Source organism: Psammomys obesus, unplaced genomic scaffold (genome assembly GCF_907164565.1).
Source record: "Psammomys obesus unplaced genomic scaffold, mPsaObe1.curated_primary_1811, whole genome shotgun sequence".
Classification (NCBI taxonomy): domain Eukaryota; kingdom Metazoa; phylum Chordata; class Mammalia; order Rodentia; family Muridae; genus Psammomys; species Psammomys obesus.
This window is the reverse complement of record NW_026592732.1, coordinates 189,187-206,092: the sequence shown is the minus strand read 5'-3', so window position 1 is coordinate 206,092 and position 16,906 is coordinate 189,187. Positions and strand designations below refer to the sequence as shown.

The 16,906-nt window shown below is 41.3% G+C and overlaps 2 protein-coding genes across 2 annotated transcripts in view; one reads left to right on the top strand and one right to left on the bottom strand.

The window, feature by feature from the left end:
• LOC129682873 (bile salt sulfotransferase 2-like) overlaps positions 1 to 2,451 on the bottom strand; it is a 47,805-nt gene extending 45,354 nt beyond the window's left edge. Inside the window, exon 1 of the mRNA XM_055615444.1 lies at positions 2,396 to 2,451. Coding sequence (XP_055471419.1) covers positions 2,396 to 2,451 — 56 coding nt within the window. The remainder of the gene's footprint in view (positions 1 to 2,395) is intronic.
• Positions 2,452 to 2,718: 267 nt separating this feature from the next.
• LOC129682872 (bile salt sulfotransferase 2-like) lies at positions 2,719 to 15,485 on the top strand. The gene is made up of 4 exons (XM_055615443.1): positions 2,719 to 2,897; positions 3,552 to 3,735; positions 9,856 to 10,033; positions 15,272 to 15,485. The coding sequence occupies exons 1-4, from the start codon at positions 2,719 to 2,721 to the stop codon at positions 15,382 to 15,384; spliced, it is 654 nt and encodes a 217-aa protein (XP_055471418.1). The 3' UTR covers positions 15,385 to 15,485.
• The last annotated feature ends 1,421 nt before the right edge of the window (positions 15,486 to 16,906 follow it).

Sequence of the window (16,906 nt, the reverse complement as noted above, 5' to 3'; positions counted from 1 at the left end):
AGATCCTCAATGGTAGGACATCTTGACCAACCTCCTGCTCCTTGCTGGGATTTTGTCTAGCTTAAGCTTGTACAGATCTTGTGGCTGCAGTCACACCTGCTGAGTTCATAAATCCAACTGCCATGAAGTGTCCAGAAAACACTGTTTTAGAGTAGTCGTCTGCCACCTCTGCCTCTACAGTATGCTCTTCCCCATCAAAAATGATCCCGAACCTTGGGAGAAAAAAGTTTGATACAGAAGCCCCATTTACTGCTCATAACTTCAAAGTCTCTAATTGTCTGCACCTTTAGCGGCTATGGGTCTTTGAGTTAATCACCATCCACTACATGGATGAGCTTTTCTGATGAGGGATGAGAGATGAACTAAACTACAGTGACATAGTGAAAAGTCATTATGAGTTGGTTTCTGAAGAACTAAAAAAAAAAAAAAAAACAAAAAACAAACAAAAAAATTAATCTTGGAGAAAATGAGTCTTAGATATTGGAACTGGTGTCCTCAGAAATAATGGAAATTACATGAATATAATGGCATCAAACATTGGCTCATTCTTCCTGAATTATCTGCTTTTAGAGTTTCAACCAGACAAGACAAGCATCTTCCTATGTTCTTTTCTGTTCTTGATTTATTTTTTATATTTTTTGCTTCTTTTACATAATATTTACATTCTTTAAAAATTTAAAAAGTGAATATAGTGTGTCTATTCAAGTTTCCTATATGCCCTCCAACATGTAAGTTCCTCCAACGCCTCCATATCACAACTTCAAATCTTAATATATTTATATATATGAGGCTAACTAGCGGTGCTCATTTGTGCATGATGTGCGGTCATCCGCACGGACATGGGATACCGAACAGGAGTCACATACCCAAAGGAGATAAAAAAAAAAAAAAACCTATCATCTAGCTGCAATCAATTGCAAATAGCTCTTCAACCAGGGCACCCTTCCCCTTGCGTCATGAAATATTAACAGGCTTTATCTTATGCAGGTCTTTGTAAGCAACCACTGATATGAGATCATTTGCACAACAGCCAAGTCATATCCAGAGGGCAAGATTCACAGAGGACAATTTCAAAGCTCTCCTCCCCATCCTCTGGCTTTTACCTTCCTTCTACTCCCTGCTCTGTAGTATTTCCTGAGCCTTGTGTAGGGGGGTGATATAGAAATCACATCAATGACTGAGCACTCACAATCATTCTCTGTATTTTGATCACTGATAAATCTCTGCATTAACTAATGCCAGCTGCAAAAATTTATCTTCTGTGACAAAGTTAAAGAAATGCACAAATAATTGAAATATTTAGAGGGCAGTTTGACAACATGGCCATTTAGTAAACAGCAGTAGGAACCCCACTGTGGGGACTATGGCCTCTCCAGCTATGGGTTCATGACCACATTTATAGTACCAGGCATGAATTCCCTCCAGAGAATCCAGCCTCAAATTCACCACACAGCACTAAAATTACACAGTAATGTTGTGTCATTTTTGCATTGCTAGGCACATCTGGCCTGGAAGATGTGTCTGTAGCCTGTGGGAACAGTACAGTATAAGAGCATTATGTGCAAAATCAGAGACTGAAAATTGAAAAGTAAGAAACGAGAAGGATGGCACTGTAGGAAATTGCAGATATGGGTGAGCTGAGTAAAGAGAAGAAGATCAAATTCTTCTACGTCTTGTCTTCCTCACATGGAAGTATATCATATATTTCTCATAATCATCAGCTCTGCTTTCCACACATATGCTAAGGTGATTATAAAACCTCAAAAGCCTTCATTCACTCTCAGTGTCTGTCTCACACATTAGTTCACATAATCACTCCGTTGACCTGATTATTAATTGTGTCATATAACCTCTGTTCGTACCTTCTTTGATTTTAGCCAATAGGTTGCTGTATTGATAAGAATCTTTCTTTTCAGCACCAAATAAAATACCATTCTTCTCATCTCTGTCATCAAATCTTTGTGTGTTTCCAGTACAGCTCACCAGTAGGCAGGTGCTTACTTGTCTGTTTCTTGAAAATAACTCCCCACTAACACATAGCTTGTGGGTATTTCTTGTTGGATCCAGAAATTAGTCCCCAGCACTTGATATGTATCCACTAAAGTGTCACAAATAACAATTATCCAGGCTCTGCAGGAAAGTTGAACTCATGGGGTGGAGACAAGCAGATCAACGCCATCCTTGTCTATGCAGCAAGGCTGGACCAGACTTGTTGGCATGCCCTCTGTAATCCTTATCCCCAAACAAATGTTAACCACTTCCATGGCAGAACCACTGTTGATTGTCACCTAGGTATGTGTCATAGACTTATTATTGGTGTCTTCACTAACGTGCTTTTGGCTCTTTTATTTGTTTGAAGACATGGTCTGGGTGAGTCAAGGCTGGGCCCAAGTACCTGAAAATGACATTGAATTTGGGGATTTCTTGTGTCTGCCTCTGGAGTTTCAGCATTGCAGATGTGTGCCTAATCATATGGCTTGGGCTTAGTTTTCCTTGGATGCATGTAAGCATATGTGTTTATGGTGGTGCGAACACAAATGTGTGAATGTGGGCATGCTTGTGCCAAGTGTCGAAGTCACTAGACAGCAACAGGTGTTCAGCCTTCTTTCTACTTTGTTTGAAACGGTGTCTTTTTCGGTTTGCTCATCCCTGTGCCTAGCTGGTCCCAAGCCCCAGTGACTATTTCTATCTCCATCCATATCTCATGGAAGGAGCACTATGGGGACAACTAGAGACCACATCACTGGATTTGCATGGTTCCTGAGGATTAAAACTCAGGTCGTTACATGTGTGGAGAGCACTTTCTCCAGCACCATCTCAAGTCCACATTTTGATCTCTTGAAGCGACATACTTCTGTCATGTGTTGCACATTTCACTGCCCCTTTACAAATTCTCTGTAGGTCAATTCACCCTAGCATTCAGTCCAGTCTTCGACTTCCGGCTTCTTACTGCTCTGACCCTTACTGAATGAACTCTTGCCTTCTCTCCTGACTTGATTCAGTTTTTCAGGTCATGGGGAGCAATGCAAGTATGCAGTGGAGGAGGAGACATAAAGAGTGAGCACAGCCAGAGCAGGAACAGTGAAGACACTGAGACTGTGGAGAGCACATCAGAGTAGCACTGGGAATGGACAGGAAGACTTGGCATGAGGGCAGAAGGCTGTTCTTGGAATCTCCAGTTATCTGTGTGTTGGAGGCTTGGGTCTCAAGAAGACATTATTGAGAAATATTAAAGCATCACATGGGGATGCTATTCGGAGGGGCTTTCCCGCAAAGGGGGTTAAGACAGTTCTCCAGACAGAATGGTAATAAAACGTCTCACATCCGGCTGTACCCAAGCCCCTTTGGATGTCCGCATTGGTGTGTGAGCTTTCCCCAGCACATGCTCCTGTCCTTGCAACCTCCCAGTAGAATGTTTCCTTATGGTGTCAGTGGTAAGTCTGTGAGGTGATGTGTGTGTGTGTGTGTGTGTGTGTGTGTGTGTGTATGTTTGTCTCAAACATCATGTTGAATGCTGTAAATAAAGAATAGTTTGATTTTTCTTAGTAAAGCTATCAGCTGTTTGCAGAAAAGTGGAAAAAAAAAAAAACAAGCAGACTTCATGTTTTGAAATGGACACTTTCCTCCTCCCCTCACACAGTTTTTTATGGATCATGGTTTGAGCACATCCGTGGCTGGCTGTCCATTAGAGAACTGGACAATGTCCTGTTACTGAGCTATGAAGACCTGAAAAGGGTAAGCATCATTCTCACAGGCCCACACAGGTAAGGACTAGAAGAAGCAGTCCTCCAGCCTGATTACCTATAGAAGTAGACCCAGGTCATAGGGAAGGCTGCTGAGAGTGTGATTTCTTTTTGTTTTGGCAATCACTGTTTTATTACATTTTATTAATTAAAACAACCTTTAAATTTGAATATATTTTGATCATATTCATCCTGTGCCGAAGGCCTTTCAGATTCTCTGCACCTCCTTACCCACCAACTTTAAGGTTAAGTTATCTGTCTCTCCCTTTCATCACTCAGATGCAACGTGACCAGGTACCTTACATGCCCGTCACCAGGTCTTTTCCTGCCAGGAAGGACTGTACCCTCAAGCATTAGACAAATCCTTGCTTAAGTTGCTTTTGTCAGGTCTTTTGTCTCAGTGATAAAAATAAGTGATCCTTGAGCAGATAAGGCCATGCTATGCATTCTGCTAACAGGAGCAATTAGAATACACTGAAGTAGCTGCTCAGGGAAGCACGGTGTTCTGTTAGCCATCCTGGGAAGAACACCAGGGTGTCAGGGCTACCACCCTGGAAAGGTGCTGGGGTCAGCACAGCATCTGCACTGCCAGAAAACCCACAAACTCAGAACACCCAAGGGAAGAACTGGACTGGTTGGAAGCTAGCATGTTCAGTGAGCATCCTTCAAGGGGGAGACCTCTGCGTTAACCGTGGATTCAGTGATGAGTAGTAAACAGGTCTGTCTGGTACTTTGAGGTGAGACAAAGTACACTGAATGAGCTTCATTCACAGATATCTCTGGTGAGATAACCAGAGGAGGACACCGTAAGATCACCTTCGCACAGCGCACAGGGATGGGGGTGTTCCTTCCCAGAAAGGAATACTTTCTTATTTCTTATGAGAGTGTCTAAGGAGCATGGCCTTCCCATATATGAGCCTCATCACTGCCATGGCACTGGGAAGGGCCTATTCTTCATCTTAGCTCTTGCTGTCCTCACAGGGAGACCCATTGGGGCGAGACTCGAGAAATTAATTTTTCTCTTTCAAAAGGTTCCACACATACAAGTGGGCCTGGAGAGAACCATAGTGAACATTAACAACTGTCTGGAATATTCTGCTTCTTATATTTTTGATTGCCTATTAATACTGCATATTTCATAAAGCTGTCTGCTTTGTTGTCATGCCAAGAGTTTTAGTTTTATATCTTAGTTTTGTATACATCTTATAAATAAACTTTCATTTTGGTTCAAAAAAAAAAAAGATTTCCTTCAGTTTGGATTTTCTGCATTGATTCTATTTCCACTCTCAAGTGGAGATAGATTTAATCCATTTCTTTCCAAAGGTTTTTTTTTTTAATGATGTCAAGGATATCTTTTTTTTTTTTTTGAGGTGGGTAAGTATTTTAATTAATATGACATAGAAAAGAGGCACTATAAAGGACATATTCATCTCCTTAAAAAGGACCTCTATCATATTCGTATGAGTTGTTTTAAAGACTTTTCCTTGTGCTTCAGCTATGTTGGAATATCCTGGGTCTGCTATGGTATGATCACTAGGCTCTAATATTGTCTAGGCTGTTATTGATTGTGTTTTTATACTCACATTTAGACATCCTAGATTGGCAAGATTAAAATTCTATGTGCTGATATCTGGCCTTGTCTTTTTTGGCTGGGTGTTTTGTACCTTTGCTTCTGTTTTTGCTCTGGTTCTTAGTACAATGTGGTTGCTCTGTGCTGCCTGTACAAGGTAAACTGTGGTTCTTGGTATTGGGACCTGAGACTTAGGAGTAAGTATAGGGACTGGAGTTGGTGGTAGGACTTTACAGCAGAAGAAAAGCAGGGTGTTACACCAGAACTTGCTTAGTTTGTCTCCTAGGACTGGGTCCAGATAGTGAGGAGAGGCCACAGCAGAAGATTCGCTCAAGAGCTGGGGATGAGACTCAAAAATTGGAGGTAAAAGATGGAGGAAGAGTTGCAGTTGTAGCCTACTTGCTTCCCTGGTCAGAATGGCCTGTGGCTTCTCTGAGGGTGCTAGAGTTGGGGGCTGAGACAAATCAATGAGTGGGAAGAAGGAAATTCGGGGGATTGAATCCCTGTGATCCACTGAAGATTGGGGCAAGGACAGAAGGGAGGCTGTAGCAGGTGTTCTGATGCAGACTTGAGTATGAGACTGGGTGACTGGACTTTGAGAAATGTGGGGAGAGGTGAAGATCTGTAGTTAGCTTACCTGTTTCCCTGGCCAGAGTGGTCTGTGAGTTCCTAGGAAGTGCTGAACTTGGGGGCTGGGATAATATAAGTGGAGCCAACAATTTTAGAAGGTAAAGTTCTTTGGATCCACTAGAAATGGGGAGCGCTGCCACAGGTTTTCTGCTGCAGACCTAAGGGTGATATGGGGGAATGGGATCTTAAGATTTAGAGGGTTCTTAGTCATTCGGATGGGTGTAAGGTGAAATCACAGGGTTGTTTTGATTTGCATTTCCTTGATGACTAAGGATGTTGAACATTTCTTTAAGAGTTTCTCTGCCATTCAGTATTTCTCTATTGAGAATTCTCTGTCTAGCTCTGTACCCCATTTTTTAATTGGATTACTTGATTTGTTGCTGTTAAAATTCTTGAGTTCTTTATATATTCTGGATATTAGCCACTTGTCAGAAGTAGGATTGGTGAAGATCCTTCCCCAATCCATAGGCTGTTGTTTTGTTGTGACGACAGTGTCCTTTGTTTTACAGACACTTTTCAGTTTCATGAAGTCCCATTTATTGATTGTTGATCTTAGAGCCTGTGCTGTTGGTTTTCTGTTCAAGAAGTTGTCTCCTGTGCCAATGAGTTCAAGGCTCTTCTCCACTTTTTCTTCCAACAGGTTTAGTGTGTCTGGTGTTATGTTGAGGTCTTTGATCCAGTTATACTTTAGTTTTGTATAGGGTGATAAGTGTGGATCTATTTGCATTTTTCTACATGTAGATATCCAGTTAGACCCGCACTATTTGTTGAAGATGTTGTCTTTTTTTCATTATATCATTTTGGTATCAAGTGACAACACGTAATGGAAAGGAGGTGGAGAAAGGGGAACCCTCCTCCATTTGTGGTGGGAATAAAAACTTGTACAGCCACTTTGGAAATCTATCTGGCGCTTTCTCAGACAATTAGAAATAGTGCTACCTCAAGATTCAGCTGTACCACTCCTAGGCATATATTCAAAATATGCTCAAGTATGCAACATTTGCACAACCATGTTCTTGGCAGCTTTATTTTTAATTGCCAGAATCTGGAAACAACCTAGATGTCCCTCAATTGAGGAATGGATACAGAAATTATGGTACATTTACACAATGGGATACTACTCATCAATTAAAAACAAGGAAATCATGAAATTTGCAGGCAAATAGATGGAACTAGAAAAGATCATCCTGAGTGAGGTACCCCAGAAGCAGAAAGACACACATGTCTCACTTATAAGTAGCTATTAGACATATAATATAGGATAAACATACCAAAATCTGTACACCTAAAGAAGCTAATCAAGTAGGGGGACCCTGGGTGAGATGGATGATCAATCCTCATTCAGAAAGGCAAAGGGGATGGACATCAGAAGAAGGTGAAAAGAAGGAACAAGGGAGGAGCCTACCACAGAGGGCCTCTGAAAGACTCTATCCAGTAGGGTATTAAAGCAGATGCTGAGGCTCATAACCAAACTTTGGGCAGAGTGCAGGGAATCTTATGAAAGAAGTGGGAGTTAAAAAGACCTGGAAGGGTCTGGAGCTCCACAAGAACAAGAGAACCAAAAAATTCGGCCCCAGGGGTCTTTTCTGAGACTGATACTCCAACCAAGGACCATTCATGGAGATAACCTTGGACCCCTGCACAGATGTAGCCCATGGAAGCTCAGTGTCCATGTGAGTGTCCTAGTAAGGGGAATAGGGGCTGTCTCTGACAAGAACTCATTGGCTGGCTCTTTGATCACCTCCCTGTGATAGGGCGGGGAGGCAGCCTTACCAGGCCACAGAGGAAGACTATGAAAGACAGATCTGGTGAGATCTGATAGGCCAGGGTCACATGGAAGGGAAGAAGGACCTCCCCTATCAGTGGACTGGGGAAGAGGCAAGGGAGAAGATGAGGGAGGGAGGGAAGGCGGGATTGGGAGGGAATGAGAGTGGGGCTACACCTGGGATACAAAATGAATAAATTGTAATAAATTAAAAGTTATATTAAAGAATCAGAGAGAACGTTGAAGGGTTGTTGTCAGCCTAACTTCTTCCATGAAGAGACTGAGGAAAATAAATTTTCATGAAAAAAAATCAAAGTGCAAGAAAAAAAAAAAAGAGAAAGGTAAGATTATTAAAAAATAATTTGACCTAAAACCCTGGCTCAGATGTAGCCCATAAACTCAATCTTTTAGTGGGGTCCCTAATAAGGGGAGCAGGGACTGTCTCTGACATGAACTCAGTGACAGGTTTTCTGACCACCTCCCCCTTGCCAGGCCACAGAGGAAAACAATGCAACCAGTGGTGATGAGACCTGATAGGCTAGGGTCAAACAGAAGGGGAGGAAGAACTTAACTGCCAGTGGACTAGGGGAGGAGCATGGGAGAAGAAGAGGGAGGGAGGGGGTTGGGAGGAGATAATGGAGGGAGACACAGTCCTGATACAAAGTGAGTTAACTGTAATAAATGAAAATAGCAAAATATTTTAAAAAATAATTTGACCTTATATAGTTATCTTTCAGAAAACAGAAAGTTTACGTGTAAAATGCAAAGCCTTTCATCACACCTTTTTGACCATGTACAAAATCTTTTACTTTCTCATTATGAAATTCAGTTTTCCCTAGGAAGGTCCATTACCTAGTGATCTCTGCTGCACAATGCTGAGGATTCCCAACAGTCTCTTTTCTGTCCATTTAACATATTCTTTCTAATTATTCTCATGGTTGTTTGCCTTCATACAAAACATAAATTGGAGGTGTGGTGAAATGAATTAAAAAGTTTTAAGCCAAAAAAAAAAAAACAAACAAAAAACCACAACTTTATGGCCTCTGAGAAAGGGCTAGAATTCAAAGCAAAATGTTCAGTGTTCCAAGATTTTGCCTTATTATGATTTTGCCTTACTATCACCTAGGATTAAGCTAGTTGTGTTAGCTTAACTTAACAGGTGAACTTCCAAAAATTGGGTATCTGAGGCAGGAAGATTGGGAATTTTATGTCTATCTGAGGTACAGCATGAGTTTCTTACTCAAAACAAAACGGAATCTCTCAGCAATACTCCAAGTAATAAGTATTGAGAACATTTGTATGTAACTCTTGTAAAGCTGTGTTACTCTCACTTAGCCTACAGAAATAAATTGTATTATTATATAATTATATATAGATAATTGTAATAAATTATAATAAATCAACAATAATTTATTCATTATTATAGTAATTAAATTATTATGATTAATTATTTAAATTAATTTAATTAATTATAATAAATTATAATGGATGATAAATTATTGTATAATTATATATAATGTCAAATATTATTATATTCGACATAAGCATAATCTCTGTCAAGATCATTGAGAAAGTTCTTTCATTCACCTTGATCATTGTCTAGTAGTACTTCTATAAATGTCTTTAAATATCTCGGAGCAGGTTGCATATTGTTCTATGTAACTTCAATTCTAGCACTTGGGAGGAAAAGCCAGATGGATGATCTCTGTGGACTCTAGGGAGACAGGTCTCCATAGCAACTTCCATCCCACAAGGCAGACTTTATAGTGAAGCACCCCGTCTTAAGTAAAAAACATCTGAGTGTACTTAATGGGATGGAGGCAGTAGGATCTGAAGTTCAAGGTCATCTTCCTCTGCAAAGAAAGTTTAAGTTTAACCTGAGTTATATGTGACCCTGTCGCTAATATCCTCTTTTTCCTAAAAGAAAATCCAACCTCTTGTCTTTAGGGGCCAAAGGTCAGCCATATTGATGTGTCTGTGACTTATGGCTTGTCTCCATGGCCTGTTTCTTTATTAATCCCATTTTTGATGGTGCCATTTCTTTCTTCATGTCCCTTTTCTGATCCTCCACCCACAGTTAATTTTCTGCATCTGTCTTGAGAGAGCTTTCTGTTGATAATGCTCATTTTTCTTTCTTCTTCTTTTAGGACCCAAGGGGAACTATAGAGAAGATCTGTGACTTCCTAGGAAAGAAATTAGAGCCAGATGAGCTGGATCTAGTTCTCAAGCACAGCTCCTTCCAAGCCATGAAGGAAAACAACATGTCCAATTTTAGTCTCATTTCAGAAGACCTGATTACTAATGGTTTGAAGCTCATGAGAAAAGGTAAAAAGAAAAATTCAGAATATGTCAGATCATGTGGAGGGCTTGTTGTGTCAATGAGCCTCTAAGACACGTTGGGAATGTGTCAGCAGTCATTGCTCATCCCTCTTCCTTTCTCAGAGGCCTTAGAGGGGAATCTTTCCATGGTGATGATGGAGGCTTCAGCATCCAAAAAGATGATTTGTTCTGGGAGATGATCTTGGGGTTGCAGAGCATCATGTTCAATAATTTCAATGGAAAATGAAAGAGTAGTCATGTTTCTATGAGGGTTGGTAAAGCTCCCTGTCTTGTAGACCTCAACTCTAAAAACAAAACGTTTGGAGCAGTAAAGCAAAGATGATAACCACAGCACCATGGAAAGTACATTAACAGATAAAAAAAGATGTCAAATGGGTCGATATTGATGCCCCAGAAAGCAGGCTGAGAGGAAACACAATAAGAGCTAAGAAAATTGTTCTCCAGTGTAAAATCTGATGGTATTTGCCAACTTCTGTTTGAATTGCTTTAGGCTCCTGGCCTCTCTGCATTCTGAATCATCTCTCCTGAAATAGGAAGTTCCATGCTATCTATGTCTGTGTGACCTCTTTTCTGGAAGCAGATTGTGGGTGAAGTTTTACAGCTATGCAGTTGAGAAGTTACTTTGCCAGAATGAATCACACCTTGAGTCTCACCAATACCTGATTAGAAAATAATAAATGAGATGGGACTCAGAGTTGAAAGTCAGATGTTGGATATTTAACAATGAGTACAAACATGGATATGGATGAAGGAAGTAGAGAGTTGTGGGTTTAATTTATATTTTAAATGCTCCAGCCTTAACCTTCAGTTCTCTTCTGCTCCAGAGTGTGAGAATCAGATACTAAGAATGTAAGGACATCAGGAGTTTACAAAGAGACAATAAAGTTAAAGCAGTTACTAAAATGCACTTAATTCAATTATCTTGGTGAGCTCACAATCAGAAGTTTCGACTCAGATTTAAACATAATGCCCTATCACCACTCATCACAAGAAAACAGGTATTTATACACTAAGGATCAAGGCCACTAGAAGAGGCAGCTGACCTCAGATTCTTGCGCTCTAGATTGTGTGGAGATAGAATTTTCTGTACTAAAAGCGAAGGTCTCAGCTAAGAGAAATGGCCCATTCTTTGGTTTCCTGTAATGAATCTGAATCCGGCAGAGGTAAAATAGTATATGAACATCAAAGGCTGTTGTTAAAGACCTCAAGGAATTAAATGGCTTTCTTAATAGAGAAGGGCTATGGAAATTGACAAGGAAAATTTTGGCAAAGACAAATTGGAGCAGATGCAATAGAATTTAAAACACAATTCCATGAGAACTATTTTCATTTCGTCTTTTCCAAGAAAATTCTGCTAGGATGAAATTACACTTGGATTTAATCTCTCCCAAATGCACATAGTGTTTGTCATGTAGCATAGATAATAGGGGGAATACCTACATACATACACACATACATACATGATGGTAAAAACAGTAATTATACTGTAGTTCTATCAAAACATTTGATCTGACTTCATAACTCTTGAAATTTATTTTTCTGAATGATTATATGTAGCATATATGTTTTTTTTTTTACATTTGAAGATAATTTTTACTCTTGGAAATTGTTTTCCTTATACTAGTGTGACACACAGCTAAAAAGCCATGAGTCTCACTGTAAACCAGGTCACTGTTGGGGAAGACCATCTGCATTACCCACTTGCTTAACTGCTTCCTTATAGGGGATGCAGAAATGGATATGTACATAAGCACTTTTGAAAAAGTGCATAAGATTAATATTAGTCTTTGAAATTCCTGTATCAGATTGGAGCTATTTTTTATTTTTTAATTCTTTATTAATTACACTTTATTCACTTTGCATCCCCTGCGTGGTTCCCTCCTTCCTCCCATCCCAATCCCTCCCTTCCTCCCCCTCTGCATGCATGCCCCTCCCCAAGTCCACTGATAGGGGAGGACTTCTTTTCCTTCCTTCTGATCCTAGTCTATTAGGTCTCATCAAGAATGGCTGCATTGTCTTCTTCTGTGGCCTGGTAAGGGTGCTCCCACCTCAGGGGGGAAGTGATTGCTCCCATGGCTTGTTCAGCCTGCTCTCTTAGAGCACCCAGGACCACCGGCCTAAGGATGGCCCCGCCCACAATGGGCTGGGCTCTCCCCCATCAAGATGTACCACTTGGTGTTATTTTTTAATCAGCAAGATATGAGCAAATCAAAAGATTAATTCTCAAGTCAATTTTATTATTTACCATTAGATACCTAGTTCCCTAAATCATAAAGCATCAAAAAGCTGTGTCAAGTGGTAGTGTTAGGTGGCCTTACACAGAAGGGGTTTCCTAGACTTATTTTCCCTATCCTTTAATTGCTCTTCTTCTCAGAAGGCAAGTAAAATAATTTTTGTTGCTTCTGCATAGCTATTTTGTCAGCTTTACCTGGGAGACTCAATCATCCCTAGGTGGGATTTATCTGGTTTTAAGCTCTGAGCAATTAATTTCCCACATACAACTGTAGTCATTATAAATCTGTGTTTGGATAGCGCAGGAAACTCCGACTGAAATGTTCATCCTTCTTCAGCCAGTGTTAGCCACAGGATGATTGTAAGACAATGTCACAATCAAGGCATTTGTGGGTAAATATCTTCTGACAAACATCAGAAGCTCTAGCCCTAAATAGTGGGTGTTTCCTGGACACAGTACTTGGGCCATTAATCCTTTCATTGGTCTCTTCAGACTTCATTACATCAGAGACACAGAGGGAAAATGACCTGAGGACAGAGGGAGAAGCCTGCCATCTGCAGGACAAAAAGAAAAGCCTAGGAAGGTCTGGAGAACCAGCAACATCCTGAACTATGGGGCAGTTCCTTTTCAACAAGAGTCAAGCCACCATGTGTTAGGGTTATCCTGTCACCTGACACACAAGACTTGGGGAGACTTCTAGAAAGAAGGAATAGAGAGAAATGTGTGCCAGTGAGGTGTGCAGGATTTTGACAGAGATGGACTTAGAACGCCATGCGTGTACCTGCAAAGATGTGGTTCTCACATATGGACTGATTGATTCCAGTAGAAAGCCAGACTGAACTTGCTTAGAATCTGATAGCACAGCATTTATTCTGGCTTATCAGAACCCAGGCATGGTGTGGGAAACAATGACAAAACATGTTCTAATAATGAAGAAGATAAGGAACCTCAGAGTAGCAATGGATATTGATACGTTCCCATCTTTTTTTTTTCTTGTATGAGTATTTTATTGAGTTTTTTTTAAATATATTATTTTATTTTATTTTTCTTTTTAGTTACATTTCGTTAACTCTGTGTCCCAGCTGTATCCCGCTCCCTCATTCCCTCCTCAACCCCACACTCCCTCCCTGGTCTCCTCCCTGCCCCTTTCCAAGTCCACTGATGGGGGGGACCTCCTCCCCTTTCATTTGACCCTGTTTTATCAGGTACCTTCAGGGCTGGCTGCAAAGTCCTCCTCTGTGGCCTAACAGACAGCTCCTCCCCGGGGGGGGGGGGAAGAGCCTGCCCTTGAGATCCTGTTAGAAATAGTCCTTGTTCCCCTTGCTTTGGAAAACTACTTGGTTACTGAGCTACCACGGGCCACATCCGAGCAGAAGTTCTAGATTATATCCATAGATGGTCCTTGATTGAGTGTCAGTCTCAGAAAAGACCCTGTGCCCAGATATATTTGGTCCTTGTAGAGCTCCTATCCTTTCCATATCATACTAACTCCCCTTCTTTCATATGATTCCCTGCACTCTGCCGAGGGTTTGGTTATGAGTCTTAGTGTCTGCTTTGAAACACTGCTAGGTAGAGTCTTTCAGATGCCTTTTGTGGTAGACTCCTGTCATATGTTCAAAGCACATCCCATTTGTCTTTCTAAATGAGGATTGATCATCTTCGCCTGTGTCCACTTTCTTGATTGTCTTCTTTAGTTGTGTAGATTTCGTTATGTTTGTCATATCTTGTAGGTCTATATAAGCGAGCTGATGACACTTTTTACTTATATCCATTAACTATATTTTCTTTAATATAGCCCACTGAAGGATTAAAATTAACTTAGATGATACATAAAGAGAGTGACGTTATACAGAAGAAAATGATTTCCATTGTCAATCTTATAATTGAAATCCATCTCCATTACTCTCGTTCTGGGTAACATCTCAAAGAATAATTTTTCCTCATCAGCAAAGAGGCACCAATGCCAGCACCTTCCTCACTTACCCATGAACACATTCGACAATCGCACACTGAGAATGTTCTGTATGTCTGGCACTCTTTGAGAAACGGACTGTTTGGCAATTTAAGAAACACTTTACTTTTCAAATGTATTACACACATATTTTATGCATACATTAAAAAAGGAAATGCATGGAGCAATCCCAGTGCCACAGCTATGAAATAAAAGGAAGCAAGGATAGGGCCAATGGGTTGTAAGTGGAGGACAGACAGAAAGAGAAGGTTACAGTGGCATCAAGAAGGAGACAGAAGAAAAAGATTTAATTTTATGAAAGGCATCAGCCCTCCAGGGTGAAGGAACACAGTGCAGAGTGAGAAGTTGGACAATCTGACATCTCTATGGCCAAAACTAAACACCTACTGGAATGAAGTGAGGAGAATCAGCCTATGAGCTCATGGTGGTGCTACAAAGAACAGGGGGGGTGAAACTATATAGATCTTCATGCACCACAAAGCACCATGGCTGTGAAAACAGGAGCTCTGCATGTTCTCAGCTGGAAGAACCAAGATGGCTGACATGCTGATCACAGCTGTGTCATCTGCTGCACTCGTGTGAACAGACACACACATAAGTAAAAGCAATTTAAAATATTATTTAAAGGTTGCATGCCTGTTGTGAAGAGCTTCTGTAAGTAAACAGTGACGTATAGAAAGAACAATTTAGGTCCGTTTGGATCATTGAGATGATGAGCACTGTGTGGGTGGATAGTGGGACGGAAGCAGGTGTGACGGGAAGAAGGAACACTGGACACAGAAAGGCAGAGCCGGCGATGCTGCTTTCAGGTCGTCCGGCAGATAGGTTGGGAGAGAAAACGATGCCGCACAGTTTCCACAGACGGAGAAGTCTGTATGGGCATGATCAAGGTAGAAGGAGGGTTCTTCCAGAACTGGCAGTTCCGCTGTGTCAGGCCGATGGTAACAGCACGAGAAGGGAGGAGCAGAAGAGTGTTAGGCATTGTTAACCCATCTGTGTGTCCGATTCTGTTTTCCAGGCACAACTGGGGACTGGAAGAATCACTTCACAGTAGCCCAAGCTGAAGCCTTCGAGAAAGTGTACCAGGAGAAAATGGCCGGTTTCCCTCCTGGACTCTTCCCCTGGGAATAAGTTCTCACAACTTTTAAATCTTGTGTGGATCCCAGTGTTCACTTTTCTGTTGGTAATGTGGATGGCTGAGTAGAGTCATGAAATAAATCCTCTTCAAGGACTGTGAAAGTTTTGTGTGTGTGTGTGTGTGTGTGTGTGTTTTTATGTAGTAGTCATAGTACTAGTATGTATTTGTGTGTGTGTGTGTGTGTGTGTGTGTGTACATTTCTGTTTGTGGTGCCTTCAGAGGCCAGAAGAGTGCTCTGGTCTCTAGGGAACTACAGTTCTATGTACTTGTAAGCTGCCTGCTTTGGGTCTAGGCACTGATCTTAGGTCCTCTGCCTGAGCTCTGCAGTGCTGTTAACCTCTGTGCTCTCTCCTGCCCAGAATCTTGGAGTCTTGACTCATCAAATGTTTGCTTCTTCTATTAGAGGTTTGTTATGTGGAGTTTTTTGTTTGTTGTTTTTAGTTTTTGAGGCAGCGTTTCTCTCCCTGTCCTGGAGCTTCCTCCGACCAAGCTGGCCCTGAACTAGAGATGCGCCTTCCTCTGCCCCACAGGAAAGTGCTAGGATGAAAGGTATGCATCACCACCTGGTCTAAAAACAATCTTTGTAACATTTTAAACATAAAAAAGCATTATAGGAAAATGTAAGCACAGCCTAAAATGTTGTCAAATGTTTAACATATGACATAAAATCTAGGCTTATCGAAGGCTCTCTTTCGTAACACTGGATTGGACTGAGGGGCAGTTTTGGTTTTCTTTTTTTAACTCTGTGAAATTTGGGGCAGAAGATTTGTTAACAGAGACGTTGAAAACTCATACACATAGCATATGGAGTAAGAAGTCCATAAACTTACCTCTCTGCTCAGAATTTTATACTTGCATTTCATTTTTTTATTCCTTTTTGGTATTTTTATTTTAATTTTTATTTATTCATTTTCCATCCCATCATAGACCTTCCTTCTCCTCCTCCTGGTCCCACCCTCCCTCTTTGTTTTCCCTATCTCCCCTCCTCTAAACAGCAGAGGAGAGGAGTGTGCCCTTACACACCCACGCCAGCACACCAATCACATCAGGACTGAGCACATCCTCTCTCCTGTGGCCTGGTGAGGTAACCCTGCCAGGGGAAGGTGATCAAAAAGTAGGCAACAGAGTCCATGTCAGAGTCAGCCCCCATTCCCCTTACTAGGGAGTCCATATGAGGACCAAACTGCCAATCTGCTACATCTGTTGGGGGTTGGGGGAGGCTAGGTCCAGTCCATGCATGATCCTTGGTTGATGCTTCAGTCTCCACAGGCCTCCATGGGCCCTGGTTAGTTGGCTCTGTTGCTCTTCTTGTGTAGTTCTTGTGTAGCTCCTGTCCCCTCTGGGTCCTTTTATCCTTCCCCCCAACTCTTCCAAAACACTCCTTGCACTCCACCCAATGTTTGTTTGTGGGTCTCTGCATCTGTTCCCATCAGCTTCTGGGTGGAGCCTCTCAGAGGACAGCTATGTTAGGCGAGAGTATTGTCAATCATGTCAGTGGCTGGTGTCTCCCACAGT

Excerpts from the sequence above, each read along its gene's own strand:
- LOC129682872 (XM_055615443.1), top strand. The coding sequence starts at position 2,719 with ATGGGGACAACTAGAGACCACATCACTGGATTTGCATGGTTCCTGAGG. Across the intron at positions 3,736-9,855 it reads GCTATGAAGACCTGAAAAGG|GACCCAAGGGGAACTATAGA; the intron begins GTAAGCATCATT and ends TTCTTCTTTTAG. Across the intron at positions 10,034-15,271 it reads TTTGAAGCTCATGAGAAAAG|GCACAACTGGGGACTGGAAG; the intron begins GTAAAAAGAAAA and ends TCTGTTTTCCAG.